Below are 21196 nucleotides of genomic sequence, written 5' to 3' on the forward strand. Positions count from 1 at the left end.
GCTGACAAGAAACAAACATTAGTGTGTGTTTCAAAAAAAAATAAAACCAAGACAAAACATAAATAATTGCACCCCTCCCCACTGATCCCTGCTTGGTTGCTAAGGTCACTGCTTAATCTAAATTGCAAGTGAGATTAATGGCATTAAGAGTTATGAATAACCAAGATGCCTGCTTAGTTATTGAAATGTCCAGCACGGGAAAGGCAGGGGAGGACAACAAAAGGGGCCCTGCTCGGTGCTGCTGGGGGGCTCCAGGCTCTCAGGGGCCGGCAGTGAATCACCGTCAGCGACGTGAGAACCGCGCACCCCGCAGGATTCCACGTTCCAAAGCCTCCCCTGGAACTGAGGAGCCACACCAAGAGGGACAGGAGGTTCCCAGGAGCTGAGCTCAGCCCTGGCTGTGGGTGCTGCCCGGCAGGAGCGGGGCTCTGCCCCACACAGAGCCTCAGAGGGGGCAGAGTTTGGGGTCAGGGCAGCCAAACCCCCACACCTCACTCTGCAGCCTCTGCTCTGCTGTTCGCTGCTTTGCTTTCCCTCCTGCCAAGGCGCAGACATTTCTGTTTTGGATTTTGGGCTCTATCATGCTACTGCTGTAAGAGCCAGGCCTGAATTCCTCGGATCACAAACAAAACTTTAAACTCCTATTTACCAAATTTCTGTCCTGGCCTTCAGACTGGGACCACAAGCATCACCACACCAAAGGAGGGATGTTGTCTTCCTGCTGAACATGCCTCTGCAGACCATGTCCACGAGCCAAATACCCAAATTCTGTTGGCATTTCCAAACAACAGAGTTGCAAAAACACCATCACAGACGACAGGAGATCATCCTGCTTCCATGCTTCTTTTTAAGTCTCTGAACATCCTGAGGTGTAAGATCCCTAGGGCAGCTGGAGCCAGGCTTGTGAGGGAAGGAGCTGCCTCATGCCAGGAGGGGACTGACATTTTTAAGGATTTTATGCACCTGCCCTGAGCTGACAAGATCAGTGCTGAAAATGCTCTCTGGGAGCACCTTGTTGCAGGAGATTACAGCAAGCAGAATCCAAAGGCCTGCTGGCCTCAGGGCCCAAGTAAAGAATTAGATGATGAAAATGCAGGATGAAGAAAGCAGACAAGAACAGCATCCCCCCTGGTGCGATGCTCTGCTCTGGCTGCTAAGGATGGGTGGTCAAATGACTGCCTTAAAGAAGTCAGCGTGCAGCTTCAATTTGATTTCATGAGCGTTAACACAAAATTGGTCTGAAGTATGTCTGGTGTGTTTCAATGGCTTCTTTAAGCTTTTGCTTTCAGAAGATTTAGCATTAGAGCACCCCAAAAGCCCATGCCATATTTTAGCATAAAATATTTTGTACTGAGAAATACAAAACACACCTGACAACAGTTTTAGCTTATTTATTACCTGCTCTAGGACAAGAGGTGATCCCATACAAATCCTCCACCCTCCTGGCAGTGTCAGGAGCTGTCCCTGTGTGTGCCACAGTGCCAAGGAACAGCATCCCAAGCCTAGAGTCTAATTTCTGAATATTTACTGCCATGGTTTTTGTAGGATGCAGAATGATCAGTGCTGTTCTCAGACTCCTTGTGGATGGATTAATTAGCGTAACGACATTTTCATTTTCATGCTGCTGAACCTGTTCTAGCAGCAAGGAAATTACCATAAATTGCCTGAGGGAACCTGTAAAATACACAGGAGTAACAGGCAGACAGAGGGCTACCATCACCCTTTTGTCCATGCCCTCAGACTGAGAGCAGCTTTACCAGACACACAAACAATTGCTCTCTTTGAGCAAACCTGCAGGCAGAGCACCCCAGCGAGCCCAAATTCCCAACCAGCAAGTGCTTAGAAAACAGGTGACATTTCCCACTTGTGTCAAGCACCCATTAATGCTTTGCCTTTTAAAAATGGAGCTGCTGGCAGCTATTTGTTGACTGTCCCCCACATCCTGGGTTCACCCAGATAACCCCACCACGCCAGTCCCACACCCAGCTACAAGAAAATCCACAACACTTTGGGCTTGAAACACAACAGACACCCCAGAGTTTGATGTTGTTAGTAATAAATTGAAAATGTCTACACAAAGCATCCTCCTGCCTGGGGCTGAGCAGTTCTAAACACAGGACTCAGGAGACAATCTCCTGTAAAAACTTGGAATGATGGAAAGGGATGAAGAGCAGCACTGTGGCTCATTCCTGTCCATTTTTTACAGGCTGGCTAGTTATGTGTAAGGGATCTATTTTTGCGCTGTTTTTCATGGTGTCAGCCACAAAGCCTCAACAAAAATCCTTGGGTTTAGTTTATAAGAATTAAACAACTTTATTTCAATGCCTTCTATCTGTTGCTATCCTCAAAAAGGCATCACTTCACTTGTGCACCAGACAGTCCAGACAAACACCTACTATCCAGTTCACATGAGAAACATAAAACCCACAAAAACTACACATTCCTTCTGCCCCAGAAAACTCCAAACCCAAAAAAAACCCTGCAAATTCCCACATTTTGGAAGGAAAGAGGCATTTGTATCCCTCAATTCTCATCTCTTCCTTGCTCAATGCACTTGTAAACTTAAATGTTGTAACACATTCCTTTCAAAAGGGTTAAATTCAGTCAAGAGAAAAAAACTGGTTTCTGAAACCCATTTAATTCCTTCTTGGTTTTGAATATATCATTAAAATCAACTCAGTCTAGGATTATCAGTGTTGGTCCAAAATGAAGGCAATACATTGAATTTTATTTCCTCAGTTTCAAACCAAGCCTCTCTGAAGGTGGGCAAAAGGAGAAAACTTGCTTTCAACACACAATCAAGCAAATAAAACCCAGAAGTCATAAAGCTTATCCTGTTTTTCTGCCTGACACCAATTCTTCAGCTTTGCTTCCTCCCAGGGAAGCATTATGAAACATTTTGGAAACCAACAGCACAGAAAGTAGAGCTTTGTGTAAATGCTGTTGTGACTTTCTGCTTTCAGAGAGATTTGTTGCCGTGCTCCCAATTGGTTCCAGGATCATTTCAGGAAAATTAGGTAAGACAGAAATGTGTATTTGATTTTAGAGATCAACAGACATTCCCTGTCCATCCAAAGTCTCTCAAAATGTTCAGACTCCAGTCTGCTGTAGCTTTTGGAAGAAAACTGACCTGGTATCTGACAACAGGGAGGGCCCAGCTCTGCATTCCCATCAGCCACACAGAACATCACAGGTGCAATTTTTAAGTGAGACTGCAGCAGAGGACAAGCTCAAAACCAGCACTTGGTTTTTGTTCTCCAGAACAAATCATGTCCAGCTCTGCTCCCCACAGCACAAAGAGATGGAGCAGCTCCCCAGAGACTTTCCAGCTCTGTCCATAGGCTTCCATAAAGAATCAGCTATTCTCTAGCAATATTTCAGCACTTCTCTCCAATTATGAAGTGTCTGTGACACGGTTCATAATGTGATCATCATAATCATAGAGGAGACTGCAATGCCTCAAGGATCCATTTTACAGAAAATCAGAGAGTGGTCCAGCAGCTGCACAAGTTCAGCACCTTGCCAGACATTTCTCATCAATGTGACAAAGTGAAACAGAACCCAATTTGCAGGCTATTATTTTCCATGGTTGATTTGACTCAATACACAGGAACCACATAAAAATACAAGGTAATCTCAGAAGCATTCACATAAGGGGCTGATTACAACAGCAGACAGCTATTTGAACAGAAATATTTTTTATTTTCAAGAGGGTGCAAGAGTGATCTTTTGTCCAACAAACAACTCTAATTCTCACCTCTATGCTCATCTAAAGTCCATCAAGATACAAACGCACCAGTTCAGCTGCAGAGAAAGAAGCTGTGGGTGACAGGATCACTACTCTCAAGGCATAGTGATGTGAGAAGTAAAAAGATTTCTAGATAGCTGTAAAAGCAGGCTCCAAACAGATAATGAGGGTGCTGGGAGTGCACATTTGGGCTGCTGACATCCTGGGCTGGATTTGGATTCTGCATTAAGAAGTTCTACTAACACAACATTTTTTTACATTTTGCCTGAACATTTTGCCTCTTTTGGCAACAACATGTTGCCCAAAGAGGCTGTGGACTTCCCACCTCTGGAAGTGTCCAAGGCCAAGAGTTTCTTATGCACACACAGACATTTACACTATTAAACATACATCAATATCAAAACAAAACAAACTTCAGAGGCACAAGCCAATCTAAATATGTAAGCACAGCAGCTGTGCTTGCCTGCAGAGTTCTGAAGTTACTTCTGTTGTTGAAGCTGAATTCTAGTGAAAAGGAAAAGAAAATCCCCATGTTTTAGTGGTTACAATTTGGATTTGTAAACAACAGTAATTTGTGACTGCACTACAGCACTCCCAGAATGTGAAATCCAGGCTATCTGTGAAGCTCAAACAATTCTGGATGATTCTCTGGAAAGAGCCAACATCTTGGGGTGAGCATTTTCCAGCTTAAAATCTCATATGCCCATTTTTCTCCAACTTCAATCCTCTCCAGATGACAGAAGTTGCATACTGCTGCAAAACACTTGTTCTCCATCAATGATACACAGGTTTGTGCACTGCAGTGTCATGGAAGAAAACTACAAAGACCTGGCCTAACTGTGCCTCAGCAGCACACACACTAAAGGTGAAGACACCATTTTTCTGATCAAAACAATCAGGAGTTAAGAAGAAATAATTAATCAACATTTCCTAGATATTAAAGTCAATAGTTTTTCACCAGCATTTGCTAATAGCTCTTTGTGCACTGTTCACAGCAGAACACGTCTATTGTGCACATTTTAATTCATAATTCAGAGTACCCTCCTGCTGACAGCAGCATCTTTTGGCATTTCTGAGCAGAGCTTTAGTGGCATAACTGCATTTCCTGTGGTGTCTCCTGTCGTGCATCCCACTTGTCACAAGCTGCCATGGGTATTGGTGGGGTGGAGAATGCTGCTCTCCAGGGAGTGCCCATTTCATCTTCTCAGCTGTGCTGTGACCTTTTCCATTAATAGATGTCACAATAAGGGCAGGCCTTGATTGCTGAGCCCCAAGAGCAGACTGGTTAATCACCACAGACAGGAATATCCAAGCACATGTCTTGTCTATATTTGAGATGGGATGGTTGGGACATGATCTTTATGGTTCCTTCCAACCTAAATAATTCTGTGAGTCCAACTCAAATTAGGGGTTTTCAAAGCAAAAACGTGCTGGAGCACCTGTGAAACACTATGGCAACAGTCAGTGTAAATCTGAGGGAGTGAAACATTTAACTTTGAAATCAAGGTAATATTTATTCAGCAAGAGTGAAACCAGCTGAAAAATTTCTTCCTTCACTACTGACAGTGGCAATGCAAATCAGGTGTGGGGTGGGGAAGTTGCTGGCAGCATCTCAAGGGGAATGAGCAGAACAGTCCTCTTAAACAGGACCTGATCTTGCACAGTTTCACACCCAGAAACAAATTAAAAAAAAAAAAAAAAAACCAGCAAAATTTAATTCAATAAAGGAAAATATTGGGGGAAAAAACATAAAAAAATAATAGTTTAAAAACAGAAGGAAAGATCAGCATAGTAATAACCAGTGTAGCCTAAGCTCCCTCTTCTGGTATTTTGGAGTAGATACACTGGATTAGCCAGGTATTGATAAGTCTAACATTTGGATTCAAAATCCAGCAGCAAAATGTTCATATAACTCAGACAAAACACCTGTCAAACTTAGTCAGCCTCTTTCACACTAGAAACATTTCTTAAGCAAAAGATGTAAAGACATGGCAAAGTCTTGTAACAACTGAAATCACACAATACCTTTTCTTTTCCCTTGTGAAACCTTTGGTTTCTTCAGCAGGCAGCTCTACACCATCACCAGGGGCCACAGTCAAAGGTGCATCCTCAGAAACGTGGTTATCAACTCCCTTGCAGCTATCAGGATTGGAAGTGCTGCAAAATAGGTATTAAAAATATGCTGACACATTTCAGAAATGCCCATGAAGCTTTAATACTCTCTTTATAGGATGAACTTTGGCTGGATCTACAAGGAGCTGTAAGGAGCACATCATGCCCTACCAAATTCCCTCTCTCCCACTTCCCAAAAATTACTTCTTCCTCCAAACATTATTTCACTTCACTTCTGGGCTGACCACATCATCAGCCTCTATAGACCATAACATTAAGTGCTAGACTTTAACTGTATATGAAATCAGTATAATAAATAAATAAATCACTAATGACTGCTTTGCTGTTCCCACACAGCCCTTTCTCCTCACTGTACAATATAAACATTTGATTAAGCAATTTGTGTTTTTGCAAAAAACCCTAAAATCTGGGACTAAAACAATCTCCTACTTTAAAAGCTCTCCCCAGGCTGCAAAGCTGAACAGAGTAATCCCAGAACTCATCCCATGGATGTGAGGTCCCCCTGCTCAGCAAAGCCCCGTGCTCAGGAGCAGGGCAGTGACCACAAACTCCCCCTGCTCTCAGCCACACTCATTAACAGAAAAGGAAATAAGAACCAATGACTTCATGTCTCAAAAGCAGGAGCAGTTCAAGGTCTTGTCATGCCACACTGGCCCTTCCAGGACAGAGGGACACAAATATCCTGGGGTAGCAGCCACACACAACAGCCTCTCCTGCTGCTGCTGCCAGAGATACAGACACCAACGCTGATGGAAATGTTGATGGAAACAGGATGTGACTGAGAAGGTTCTTACAGGTTTCCTGAATTAAATATGAACAGCTATCTTAGTCATTCCTTTCCAATTTTTCTCTCCTCTTCCCCCAGTAATTACACTGGGATTGCAGGCAGCAGATGGAATTGTGTTACTGATGGAGAGTTAGTGAGGTCCAGGGACAGGCTGTTCCCTTCTCTGGTGCACAAACAGAGCACAAGCCTAAACCACATCCCTGACTTCAGTCACAACAGGAGCACGAGAGCAGCCACCTCCCCAAGTGCTTGTCCACTCAGGCACTGAGATCTCCAAAGCTCTTTGTGAGTGTAGTTTACCTTGATTAGCTTATATCCACAAAGCTGCTTTGTGCCATATGGGGCAACTACCCAGCTATCTCTTCCAAGAAATTATCTCTGCTTTCCTCACTCCTTCCCTCCTTTCCTTCCTTCTGTTTTCCCAACTGCCCTGATGCTGACAGACACTCGAAATTTTCAGCCCCATCAAGCGAATACAAATAAATAAATAATGATTAAGAAGCAGGCTGTTTCCTTTTTCATGCAAAGGCCTTTGTCCTTGGCTAAAAATGTCTCTGTACTAATATAGTAACAGCATCCTCTCTATAGCAAGGCTGTGACTATATAGGGGCACAGGGAGAGCAGTGAAAGTAAGATTTTTAAAGCAGAAAGAAGTGAACTGCTAAAAATAAGTGAATGCTGAACATCTGTTTGGAGAGCAAACAAAGAGCTGCAAAACCCAAACAATTCACAAGAGGGCCCAGCCAAACGAGCACCAAAGGCACACAAATTATGGCCCTGGTGTTATGGACACACAAAGCTGCCCCAGTCTTACAGAAGCACCTGTGTTATCCACACTCTTCACACAGGTCCTAAAGATCATCTGCAGCCCTTCAGCTTCCCCTCCAAGCCTTTCCACACCAAATGAAACCATTTTCAGAGATATTCTGACTAATGAGTGTCATTCCCAACAGTAAAGCAAAGCTTGCCATCAACACACCAGCATTTCTGGAAAAGCTCTGCTCCCCATCCTTCCCAAAGCCCTGTGTCCACTCCTGCTCCTGTTCTGACACACTGCAAAATTGAGGCAGGGAGCACAGAACAGAAACCCTGTCCAAAACAAAGACTTTCTGTCCACTCTGAGCTCTCCAGCCTCACCCTGCATCAACTGGGGTCCATCTGGGACTTTCATCACCTCAGACGTGAAATGGCTACATCAAAACCTCTCCACAGCTCTTATTAAATCAAGATTTTCCATTAAACTTTTTTCTCAACTGGTGATATTTTAATGCTTGCAAGAAGAATACTACCAAAAGGCCCAAGCCTTCTCAGTGCACTATATACATTGACCAGTATTTATCCTACGGAGGTGAGCTGCTTAGAAAACAACAATTTTCAAGCACTATCTCTTATAAGAAAACCTCAAAAATAATTTTCTGACTATCTGTGTACACAGACAAGCGTGGGTACTCCCTGTTTGTGCTGCCAACACTGAGAAGTACACCATAAATACATGCAGCAAGTGCCTTCTAAGCTGTCATTTTTTCCTGGGCATTTGCAGGTTTGGGGTTTTTTGCCCACAAGCCAGGAAGGAAGTTTCAGGGAACAGACAGACACTGCTCAGAAGTGTTTCATACCCCTAACCTGGAGCCCAGCTAAGCTGTGGCCTTGTACAGACAGGGCTTTATTTGCCTTCTCTACCTTTCCAAGGCAAACATTCCTCCTACAACACACCAGTCCTGTTGCAGAGCTCTGCACCTGCAGAGCAAAGAGAAACCTGTGCCTGGCCAAAACTTCTCCTAGAGCAACGTGTACTGGCAAATCAGAGTGAACTTGGCCTTTCATTGCTGAACAAAAATGCTTGGCAGAACCACCAGTGAACTTTTTACCTAATTCTTTCCAGGGCACTTCTCTGTAGAGAAATAAAATCTTAATGAGCAGATGCTAGCATGTTGTCCTGATCAATATGGTATCAGTCAGTCTCCCCCAAGAAGCCAAACAAAGATAGAGTTTCTGACTGGACAGATGGAGGGACAACCTGATCTCTGACTCTGCCCTGCCATCTGGAAGCCATTTAGCACAAACTGACCCCCACCATCCATGCACCATGATTTTTCCCTTCAAAGTGCCCACCATCTGCATTATGTGACACTCCCCATTCCTGATGGGGAAATACACAGAAACAAAAGCAAATTTAGTAAATTACTAAATATTTTGGGGAAAAACACACACTATATGATTGCACCTTACTGCAGACAGACTGGAATAACACCATGGCATTCAGAGCCCCTGTAACATTTCCATTTTACAGAGGTACCCAGCAGGCAGCACAGAGACATCACATTGTGCATTAGGGAATTGTATCCACTCACACTGAAATGCACTGGTGCAGTGCTTCTACATAAAATGCCATAAAAGCAGAGACTTTAATAAGATTATTTTACTTATATCAGCAATAATCTGCTCCATGAAGGTGAATTGCTGATGACAGATAAGGCATGGAAGAACAAACATCACTGAGGCTCCTCCCTTGGGTGAGAGAAGCCCAGTCCTGCTATGTGAGCATAATCCCAGTGTTTTGACACTTTCATTTGCTACCAACTTTATATTGTTGGCAGAGCCCAGGGAAGCCAGCAGAGCTGCTGCTGCAGGAGGAGCTGCACCAGAACTGAGCACACAGGAGTTCATTAAAGCAGGGCTGCAGCTGCACTGATTTAACCCCTCCTCTGCCAACCTGCTGCCACCTGGGGGTGGGCACAGTGGCAGCCTCTGGGTTTTCTACTGCTGGGACAGCAGAGAACCCCTCTGCAAGGCTCACAGAGAAACTGGCAAGTGGCAACAGCCTGGACAGGAAAGGCAGGTGAAGGAGAATGGACAGGCTTTTATATCTAAAGCTGCACACGGATGCAAAATAAGGGAGCAAGGAAAACAAACGACACTGACAAGAGTTAACTTGTGCAGCGCTTAGAAAACAAACAAAGAGTTAAAAGCAACAAACAGAAGAAGCACTCACTGCCAGCTTCACTCCAACGTGTATTTCTCTGTCAGTTTCCTCTGTTGCAGGAATTGGAAAACTACCTACACCCAACGTGAAATACCCCTGGTTTGCCACTTTTTAGTGCTGAACCCTTGCAAAAACCCTTGCAGCTCCCTCAGGGCCAGGATTTGGAAACCAGCAGATGCTGTGGTTGCTGCACAGTCCCTGTGCCCTCACCCCTACTGGGCTCAGCCACCCTGGATGGGGCAACCACAGCCCAGCACCAGCACGGCCTGAGCACTGGGCTGGAGCAAGGAGACACCCTCAGACACTGACAATAGCACATTTAAAGGCACAAGTTGTGGAGGAGATCAAAAGGAAAGGTATAATACGATTAACGCGAAATTCCAGATTGGTGTGAGAATGCAAACAGAGGGAATTCATGAGGTTTACAAGAAACAGTGAATTAAAGCACTCTGAGACTGCTCTCCCTAAATGTTTAATCATAGACAGCTTGTGTGCCTTTTTCCCTGCAAACAGCAAATTATCACCCCAAGGGCACACAATCTTCTGTTCCAGACTGTAGTCCAAAGACCATATACAAATCTTTCTGGCACTCTTGGTGCCTTTTTCATGCTTCCACATTCAGAAAGTAGCTCACAGCTCCACCTCAATTAATGCTCACTCTTTTCTAAGTACCTCACTACTACAGCCAACAATCCATTAGCAAGAAAAGCAGAATCCACAAAAAAAAAAAACCCACCAGTAACCCAATTACATTTGTTAAAAACAGAAGAAACACAACTTTTTGAGTAAAAACTTACAAGAACTGAAAGAAATCCACATCATTAGCTTCCCACTGACAGCTTCTCTAGATCATCTTACTCTGACTGTAGGAAAAAGTTTGTTTCTCACAGTCTCTCCCAGCCAGCACTGGTGACTAACCAGCTTGGGGACTGGTGGCAGAGCAGGATGGGCTAAACAGCAAAGTCACCCAGCTTTTAAGGTGGATTGAGCAAACCACACAAGGTCCCTCCAGCCTTTGATGGTGTGTTATTGTGACTTCAGCTAACAAATGTAATGCTAGCTTAAATATACTGTGTGTGTTTACACTCCACTGAGCTCCTGGTGATTGAAGGGTACACACACCCTACAAGGCTTCCTCTATTGTTCAGATAAATTTATATGCCCCAAGATCCTGACAACCCCACCACCAGCAGCACAAAGAAAGCAACAATTTCCCTTTTCAGTGCAAGCAAAGGCAGACCAAAAGGCCAGAGTCCAAGAGAGATATCTGAATGCTTTATAATCAATGTTGTGCTGTTTAAGAACTTCTCAAAGAAAATGCTCCAAGGATTATTTACCCTGTACTAATGATAATAATAAAAAGTATAAGCACCTAAAATAATATAGGAAATATATTGCACCTTCAGACACCATGTGCTGAAGTGACAGAATCTCAGGGAAGGGTAAACAGAATTTTCATTGGAAGGCTTAGACAAGAGGGGATTTAAACTCTGGTCCAGATCTCTGCTGATAGATAGAGGCAGACCCAGCAAACCCATCAGCAGTGGCTCCAGCAGACCTTTATCCATGCAAGGAGGGTGGCAGCAGCTCCTCAGCCAGTGCTGAGCTCCTGGTGCTCCAGTCCCCTGCAGCAGGGAGCTCTACACCATCACCAGGGGCCACAGGCAAAGGTGCATCCTCAGAAATGTGGTTATCAACTGAGCAGCCCCTGCCTGGCCCAGGCCCAGCCCTGACAGTACCTGGCTGCAGTCAGCTCAGCAGCTCCCACGGGGACAGCATTGCCAGAGGCTGCACACACAGCTGAGGGATGCTCACAGGGATCCAGGGGAGAAGCCAACTGATTATCATCACCTGGCCCAGCAGGGCTGTGGAGAGAAAAGACAGAGAGAAAGGCACATTTAATGTCTGAGTTATTGCAGAATTACTCTGCTTATCCCTCTGAATCCCTGGACTTAAGCATGAATGAGCTAACTTGTGTGTTAGGGAACACAGAGGAAGTTGGCATTTTTAATCTGAGTTGCTTTTGTTCCCACAGGACTGAAGTTTCTGGGTTTTTGTCTGACTTACAACTGCAGAAGCAATGAGACAGTACAGCCCAACAGCAAATGAACCCCATTGTGCTCCTGATTATGAACAGCAAATGAGTAATGGAGCTGCAGTTTGAACAAGAGAAATGACAAGATTCCCTCTCTCAGAAACCACATAAAATACAAGGAGCTCAATGCTGGTTTCCACCTGAGCCAGGGGGGCTCATTGGTGGGGGCACAGAGTCAAAGGTGTCCAGGTGCTGTGGGGAACACCCACAGGGAGACATCCAGCCTTGTCCCATTCCTGGGAAAAGCAGAGTGCCACTGGGAACCAGCAGCTCAGGACGGAACAAACCCATTTGGAAACACTGCTGAAGCAATAGGAAAGGAGCTGTGCTGAAAAGAGACTTTGTTTATTTTTACAAGACACCAAACCATGGGAACCCCCTGAAAACAATGTTTTTGCTGCTACTTCAACCTGACTTTGCCATGTGACCACCCAGAGATCAGAACCCTTGAAACATCAGTTTTCCCTGAAATTCACCAAAATTCTCAAGCTATTTGTAAACCATAAAGTGTGACCTTAAACTGCTGATGGAATTTCACACTGCCCCGGATCCCTTCTGCCCATGATGTTTCCTGTAGTACCTAGTGAATACAGCACTGAACACACAGGGATGGTACCCCATACACAGATGGATTTGAGGGGCATAAACTCAAAACTGTCACTCAGCATTTGCAATTCCAGCTCATAAATAAAAAGCTCTAAATCAGAGAACTCAGCTTTGACTCTAAGTGATTACTTCCTTACCTAACTTCAAATCCAGATATCCTGGATGATTTCCTACTACAATTTAATTTTGAATCCAAAAAACATAAACAGTTAATTTTACTGTAACAATGTCAGTGCTATTCTGGTAATGACTGAAGGTACACCTGAATGTACTCACACTTCCCATATTTTATCTGAAGGATTCTGTACCGTGTTTATGTGGGAAAAACAATTACAACTCTGAGCAATTGACTGCCCACAGGTTCTCTGGTTGAACCACACCTGAGGGCTCTGCCTGTTCTAGGGACCTTTGAGCCAAGGTGTTTCCAGGTTCTAAAGTCCTCTGGCTTATTATCATAAAGGGACAGGTTTTCAATCATTGCTGAGCTGCAGCTGGGGTGTTCCCTCTGTTTTGCCTTAAAATGAGTGTTCAAAAAGTCAGTTTTGACAACAGCACCTCACAATTTATTCTTATGTACATAATGAGTGAAGTGAGGAGATGGGCAGGTTTTCTTCTTGCTGTCACAGAGCTCTAAGGCTGTTCCTGTAAACACCTAAAAAACACAGCACAAACCCAAACTGCAGCTGGAACTGCTGTGCCCCAGCCTGGTGAGAAGTGTTTGCTCCTCACCACTCACGTTTCCTGCACAACCAACTCCTGGACAGGCATTTTCATAGTGCATGGACAAAGTAACCTGAAACTCAGGCCTGGGGAGGTGATGGAGAAGCTGCTCCTTGCCAAGCCACCCTGCTCTGCGCGCCCAAACAATGGAGCCATCCACGAGCTGCTCAGACGAGTTCCACAAGTGACATTCCCGGGAATCTCAACTGCCCTTGGCTCTCCAGGGGCTGCCACCAGCCCTCTGCAGCCACCAGCCTCTAAGGCCAGCTTGCTGCAAGAACTGAGCTCCATAAAAAGGCCATGAGCGTTTTCCATTCTGCTGCCTCAGTTCTGGATCCAGCCTGGAAAAGGATCGACATAAAACGTTTTCCATTCTGCTGCCTCAGTTCTGGATCCAGCCTGGAAAAGGATCGACATAAAACTGCTTCCAAATTCTGCTTATGACAGGCATGACTGAAATAGTTTGCAGAGGAAAATACCTCAGAGTTTAACAAGCAGTTGCTCACCAACAGCTGCAGCAAGCACACTAAATTCAGCCCCAAGACCACGGGGCTCAGTCTGTTATTAGTGTGTCACAAGAGAAAGACACTGCCCATCAAGTGTCCTCAGGCTCTTGAGTTTCACAATTTCACTTTTAAGGCCTCTACTTAGCCCTGAAAAGAGATTTTCCAAGTCACTGTTAGAAGGCAGGTATGCAAATAACAAGTTTCAGGCAAAGCTGGACCCACAGTATTCATTACATATCAATGAATGAATGAGAAATAACTTCATAAACCTGTCAAATTTCTTCTTAAACACAGCAGGTCTGACTCTATGTGAGAAGGCTTCAGACCAAGGCAGAAATTTAAGATACCCACAGGGACACAATTTGGCACATGTGGACACAGAGACAGTGAGTGCTGGGTGCTCTGCTGGGTCTGTTTGCTGCTCTCCTCCTGACACCCCTGAGATGCAAGCCTTAAACCCCTAATTTCATAGTTATAAAACACTCTGATACTGGTGCTGGAGACAGAAGGCAGCTCCAGGCCTTGGCATTTACTCCCAGTCCATGTTTTTCCAATCAGGAGAGCTGGATGAGGCTCCCTTTGAACACTCAACAATAGCTCCAAGTTTACTCCAAGGGAAGCCAATCAGCATTTCAAACTCTGCTATCTCCCAGCCCCAAACATTTGGCTGCTTTTAATGAGATAAGAGCAAGATTTGTGGATCCTGCTCTTACTCCAGACATCTCTGGAAAATGGCACCAACAACCACGAGGCAGGACTGAGCTCTCAGCGCTCTCATCACCCAATGTTTTGTTTTCTTCAGGACACAAGATGTTCTCACTGGGTACAGCAAGGCTGACAAACAAAATCCTTCATATTTCATACTTGGCTTTCTAATACTTTGGGCCAAAGAGTCAAATTTTTAAGCCTCAGTTTACCCATACATAAGAAAAAGTATTAATCAATCCCAGAAAAATACTGAGAGAACTTGCTATTTCTGTTCAGTTCTTATACTGCAATTCTTTGGAAAGGAAAAAGATCTAGCAGCACCTACATCAGTTTCAAATTAATTCATTAAAACACAAAACTTGATCCATTTAATCAATTCCTTCATAATATTAACCTTCTTACAGTTCAGTTTGCAGCTTATCTCTTACATTAACCATATTCACTGAAATTGCCCTGGTGTCTAGAAAATCCAACAATAACCTGTTACAGTGACTCTGTCCCTTTGGTGTTTCTGTTGTTTAAAAGTATTTCCATGATTACTGGGATTCCTTTCAATGATTCAGCAGAGAAGGAGGTAAGAAGTTATTTCTCATGTAAGAAAACAACATTACAGATATCACTAAGTAAAACTAAACTTGTTTAGGACAGCTCAGACCTGCTGCATAAGATACAAACAAAGCATTAAAAACAAACAAATCCCTCTTTTTTCCCCTCCTGCACTACTACTTATGAACTTATTTAAAACCCATTTAAATATCAACAGCATTTCAGGGAAAATATGAGACTGTAAGATTAAAATGGAAAGTGTGGCTTTATTTCCCAAGGAACTAAGGGAACATCCATCCTCACAGAATGAGTCCATGCACCAGCAGCAGCTTAAAAGCTCAGACTGGGGGTCACTTTTGCTGGTCACTGTGTATAGATTTAGCCAAGGTTTTACTTTTGCCAGCTAAAAACACACAGTCATAAGTTCAAGTTTTGGGCAATACACTGCCTTTTGTAAACCCAACAAAAGACCTACTTACGCATTTAAGTATGAGATTTTGGAAAAATCTCTCAAATTCCATACTCTGAAGTAGAAACTATGCCTTAAGAGACTCACACCAGCACTTTGTATTTAGGCTCAGCCTGGGCCAGGCTGAGCCTGCTGAGCTGGAGCTGTGCAAACACAGTAATGAAGGTATCCAAGAAATGAACTGGCATGTGTTAATTAAAAGCAAATAAAACCCCTGTCACACGGGGGGGAACACGAGTTTGATGCCCAGTGCATGGCAGCAGAACTACACTTGGGAAAAAAGACACTGTCACTGAGAGACCAGAGCTGGCTCCTGGGGGAATGATTCCACATTTCCATGGTGTCCCTCTGAGCAGGACTCGAGGAATCCACAGAACAGGTCTGGGTGCCGGTGCCTGGGGCACGCAGGGAGGGTGGGGCAGCCCCCGAGTCACACCTGTCCCCAAGGGAGGGACGTGCCACCACCCCGGCTGGGGACACAGGACACGCGGCTGCCCAGCTCCGCACACAGCAACGGGAGAGCCCCGTCCCTTCCCTTCCAGCACAATCCCACCCCAACAGCACCAGAAAAGCAAACAGGAGCTGGTTCTGGAGAAATGATTTTCCCAAGGCTTGCTGAAGGCAATCCCCACCTGTGGAATGAAAGCAGCCCAGCTGTGCAGCAGCTGGCAGTGCCTGCAGGTAACTCCAGTGCTCTGCTGGAGCTGTCAGGGACCCTGCACAGACATTGCCAAAAAGTGCATTCTTCTGGCACTCCTTGTGGAAACCCTGACAAGATACAGGAGTTATCTTGGCAGGGGATGGGGTTTAGTCACACATTACCTGGGGGTCTGCACTTCCTCCCTCACCCAGCCCTCCTTGCTTAGAAACACCCTAATTTCTGTAACATGTGCACCCAGATTGATCACTGATTTGATTAGCTATAACAACAAAACAGATTTTTTTTTTTTTAGTGTTCTACACTACTATAGTCGCACTAAAACTCAGGGTGAGTTACTACATTAAACAAACACAACTACATTAGATCCAAATACTTAAAGGCACTGAAACATGTGCTACAGCACTACTTCCTTTGCAAAGTAAGAGAGGGACAGCAGAAAGCCACATAAAAGTGTCAGAAGTATAAATCACGCCTGCACAGGATGAATAAGCATATTTGCTGTAATAACTGTCAACCATTAAAAAAAGCCCATCACGTCACCACGAGCAGCTTTTAGAGCTCGGAAGGGCTCGGGAAGGGCTCTCGGTCACATCCTGATGTCAGTGGACCAGAGCTCCCAAATCCCCAAAGTTCCCAGCCAGCAAACCTGAAGCAGAAGTTCCGCAGTTCAAACAACACACACAGAGTCTCCTCCTCACTCCAGCAGAAAGCCCAAACCCGGCCATAAACCAGGGCAGGAGCCACAAAGCCACGGAGGTTTGCTTTTTTTGTGGAAGGGGAAGGAGAGTTAATCCTGACCCAGAGCTGGAGGCAGCGCTGTGGGCGCGGGAGAAACAGCGTGCAAAAAAAACTCAAAAAAGCCCTCAAAAAAAAAAAAAAAAAAAAAAAAAAAAAAAAAAAAAAAAGGGAGGGAAGAGTAACTTTCCCACTCACAAGTGTGTACTTACCAACGCCAGGAAATAAGCAGCAGCGCTCCTGCCCGCGGTCATCATCCTCGCCGTGAGCGCAGCCCCCCGGCGCAGCCCCTCACACGGCCACCACCGCCCCGCGCTGCCCTCATCGCGGCCAGGCACCGCCGAGCCCCGCTGCCTGCGCTGCTCCCGGAGCCCACACAGGCCGAGCACTGCGAGCCCGGAGCTGCCGCTGGAGCTGCTGGCAGGCTCCTCCCATGAGGCTCCCCGAGGAAAGGCCGGAGCGGCCGCGCCCGGGTCCCGGATCCTCCCCCGCTGCCGGGCCCGCGGAGCTCCGCCACGAAGCGGCCAAAAACACCGACTAGCCCGGCTAAACACCTCACACCTGCGCTGTCTTCTTTTTTTATTGAGGGGTTTTTCCCCCCCTCTCCTTGGTTTTACGGTGGAATTTCGGAGTTTCCATCCGCTGGAGGGGAGGGGATGTGGGGAGATTAAATTACGGTGTGTGTAACGCTTAAAGCGCACACACACACAGCTCGCTTTAAGGCTTTAAAAGTCGCTTAAGAAGAGCCTGGTTTAATTCATGGTGTTTGGCAATTTTTTTTTTTTTTTAAGTTTCAGTTTTGCCCAACTTTAGAACTTTCAAAAATGTTTTCAGGATGAAGATGTAAAGTTCTTAACAACTTTCACTGAAGCATTGTGTGTTTATAGCTAAGCAAGTAACATTTTTAAAAATCCAAACCAAACCATTTTTAATCCTGGTTTAATTGTTGGGTTAGATTCTCTCCTAAGGCTTTAAAAGTCGCTTAAGAAGAGCCTGGTTTGATTGATGGTGTTCAGCATTTTTTTTTTTTTTTTAATTTTCAGTTGTTTTGCCCAACTTTAATATAACTTTTAAAAATGTTTTCAGGATGCAGACGTAGAACTTTTAACAACTTTCACTGAAGCATTATATGTTTATAGCTGAACAAGTAACATTTTTAAAAAATCTAAACCAAACAATTTTTAATCCTGACTTAATTGTTGGGTTAGATTCCAGCTCCTAAAGTCACCCAGGTTTTCTCCTAGTTTTTTTTACCTGCCTTCTTTATAGGTTAATCTCCTTTTTCTGTATCTTCTTTCTCATGGATTTCTTTACCTGCCTTCTTATAACTTCCTTTACCTGCTTTCTTATAAATTTCTCTTTCTTTCCATAGTTTTTACCTATTTTCTTACAGCTTTCTTTACCCAGAAGAAAACTGAGCAGTTTTAATTATTTACCTGCCCTTATTAATTTCTTGGTTTTCCTATGGGTTTATTACAACACATAAGAAGGGTTTTACAGGTAATTAAGTCTACATGGGGATACACCAAATTGCATATACGAGCTGCCAGCACCCAAGGAATTAATTGTCTCTCCCCAGAGAGATTATTATCATGTTTATATCACATAAGCTTTATGATATCTCTCCCACAGCAAGAGAGTTGGTATACTGGGTATTTGGTAAGCAATAGAGATATACTGGATAAAATCTGGGGTTACAGAGAGTCAGTTCAGCTGAGTTAGTTTCCTAGCTGGCTCCATGTCTCCAAACTCCTCAGCTGTGGTGCCAGCCACATCATGGATGACAAAACTAAAACTTCCTTCTCAGAGCTCTGTCCAGCCCCTAGCAGGACTGTGCATCTCTTTTTAATGTTAAGGCACAGTAATGATAAGTGCTCGTGGACTTCTCAAAGCATCATTCAGAGCTGGGCTGCAGGGGGGAAAATGTATTATTCCATTTTTAATTTTTGACTCTTTTGTTAAAGAGTTCAACTGTTTCTATTTCTAGCCCTTGTCTGATCTTTTATAAGCAAAAAGAGGCAGCAGATTTTTGTTCAGGTCAATTTTGTGTTAGAGGAGAACTTTCCATTTAGTCTGAAAGCAGAAGACAGGGATTTCCCCTCCACGTGCTCATTGCTGCTTTTAACAATTCAGATACCTGAACAGGAAAAAGAAGACAATACCAGATGATCCCCAGACACCAAATCAGGCCCTGTAATGGGTTAAAATGCTGAAGGACATGTAGAGAGCCAGCACCATCTGGGCTGCAGGACATGGCTTTTCATGGGACAGACACCCATGAAAACTCCCCATGGTGTGGGGAGAGCTCATTTGGCTGCAGGAATTGGAGCCAGCATTACCCACTCTGAGAGCAAGAATTGAGCCTCCGAGTTAAAACTTTCTGGGGAGAGCATCTCTATCATATCCTGCTTCCCAAGCAGTAGGAAACCAGCCATGGAAAAATTTACAGTGATTTTTGATACAGGTACAAGGATTCAGGCCCTCTCTCATTTTGGGGGAAATTAACCTTTTTTTTGCCATCTGGAAGCCATTTCACAAATAGCTGCTGCAGGTATAACTGCCCTTGGTGGGGGGAGGGAAAGCCTGAAAAGAGGATGATTCATTAAAATAAATTTTTATTTTCTCTGCAAGCAACAGTGTGGCACAAAGCCACAGACAAGCCATGTTCCTGCTAACAGAACCAAACGCAGCCTTTTTGGAATAAATGGTCATTTTTCTCAAACAGCATACCTCTACCTGTTTATTCCTTAGCCTTTTGTCGTGCCAAAACCCTTTGACCTACAGTGATGCAATTTCAAGGCACTTTTGTCACAGAAACATTTGCAATTGTCTCCCAGTGCCCTCTGGTATTTAAAGGTGGGAGCCTGAAAGGCTGAAACTCCAGAACAGCATGCCCAGGTGTGTCTGGGCTACCTGAACCTGGGGAGTACAGAGGGAACCAGCTGAAAATCACAAGGAAATAAGAGATAAAAGCTCCCAGCAGACAAGGACAGAGCGAGGGTGGCTGGGGCAGACCAAAGAGCTGCCAAGGAAAGCCTTGCAAAGGTTTCTCTGGAGGCCAGAGCTACACCAGATGAGAGGGACTGGGAGCAGGAGACATCCCAGCTGTGCCAAAGTCTAAACCCTTCCCTGGCTCACAGGGAACCACAAGGAAAAGTCCAGAAAGCATCAGGATGGGTCATACCAGGGGGGACACTTAACAAATGTAAACTGTGATATCACAGAGTGGGTTTGGCTGGAAGGGACATTTATTTGAGCCACCCCTCTGCCATGGCAGGGACACCTTCCACTGTCCCAGGTGCTCCAAACCCTGTCCAGCCTGGCCTTGGGCACTGCCAGGGATCCAGAGGCAGCCCCAGCTGCTCTGGAAAATCTGTTCCAGGGTCTCACCACCCTTTCAGGGAAGAATTTCTTCCCTATAGCCAATCTAGCCTTGCCCTCTTTGATTTTAAAGCCATTCTCCCTTGGCCTATCACTACATAGCCTTGCAAAAAATGTATGTGTGATTTTAAATTGCTCTTTGTGAAAACTTGGTGCCTGTTTTGAGACTCTTCTGCAACAAATCCATATAAATGTGCTTCAGTTTTAGAATAGAACTGAAGTTTTATTCTGAACTATTCTGGAGTTTCTTGTTTGCAATTCCTGACCAGAGGTTCACAGTCTGCAAAACCACAGACCCAATTAACTGAGAGACACCAAGCCAGGTCTGTAACAAACACCTGAACTTTATATTCCCACTTCTTTCCACACACAAATTGCCCACAACCATCATTTGTGGTGGCTGAAAATTAGGTTGTGCATTTCCCAGCAATTTGTACTAGAGAGGCTTTAGGATGGCTGTCTCTTTAAGTTCCCAGATTTTAACCTTAATCTAAAGGAAAGTTCAGTATTAATCCATTTCATCTTGGAGGATGAAAGTGATGGGAAACTGCCATTCTGCAAATTTCCAATTAAGTAAGGCTGGTTTTTAGAAAATCCTGGGCTAGACTCAAAACCTCACAAATTCCCATGATAATTTCTCTAGGAAATCAAGTTTTTTTGAGTTTCTACCAGAAGATTTGGAAAATGGTAGATGTAATATAAGTTTCATGTACCATCTCAACATTCAAAAAAAAAAAAAAAAAGGAAGATGTGGAAAATTGTGGAGACTTTTAAATATACAGCAAAACTATCTTTTGAGTGTTTAATGACATTGTTAGGAAGGGGAAATGGAATTTTTAAGTGTCTATTTATTTTTTTCCATAGTTGTTAGTAACTGAGCAATGTATTCATGCTTTTGCTTCCATTCCAGGAAACAAATCCAATCTTCTCTGTCTGCTGCAGAGTTATTCTTAGCTGGCTTTGATATTTCTATCAGCTAGGAGAGCATAACAATGTTATCATGGTTACAAATTCCAAAGATTTTACATAAGCTCTTGAGTGCCTTAAAAAAAGTAAAAAGGCTTTATTGATTACACTGTTTGTGTTTCAATAGCCAAAGCAGCTAGAGAAAACAGTCT

General features: G+C 44.3%; 1 protein-coding gene across 7 annotated transcripts in view; it reads right to left on the reverse strand.

Annotated features, from left to right (window-relative positions):
- The window catches only part of TACC2 (transforming acidic coiled-coil containing protein 2), a 128244-nt gene that overhangs the window by 62596 nt on the left and 44452 nt on the right, over positions 1-21196 (reverse strand). For all 7 annotated transcript variants that reach the window (XM_059476624.1, XM_059476622.1, XM_059476628.1 and 4 more), the window contains exons 6-7: positions 11391-11516; positions 5774-5905 (exon numbers count right to left, since the gene is read on the reverse strand). In XM_059476624.1, coding sequence (XP_059332607.1) covers positions 5774-5905; positions 11391-11516 — 258 coding nt within the window. The remainder of the gene's footprint in view (positions 1-5773; positions 5906-11390; positions 11517-21196) is intronic.

Source organism: Ammospiza nelsoni, chromosome 8, assembly GCF_027579445.1.
Source record: "Ammospiza nelsoni isolate bAmmNel1 chromosome 8, bAmmNel1.pri, whole genome shotgun sequence".
Classification (NCBI taxonomy): domain Eukaryota; kingdom Metazoa; phylum Chordata; class Aves; order Passeriformes; family Passerellidae; genus Ammospiza; species Ammospiza nelsoni.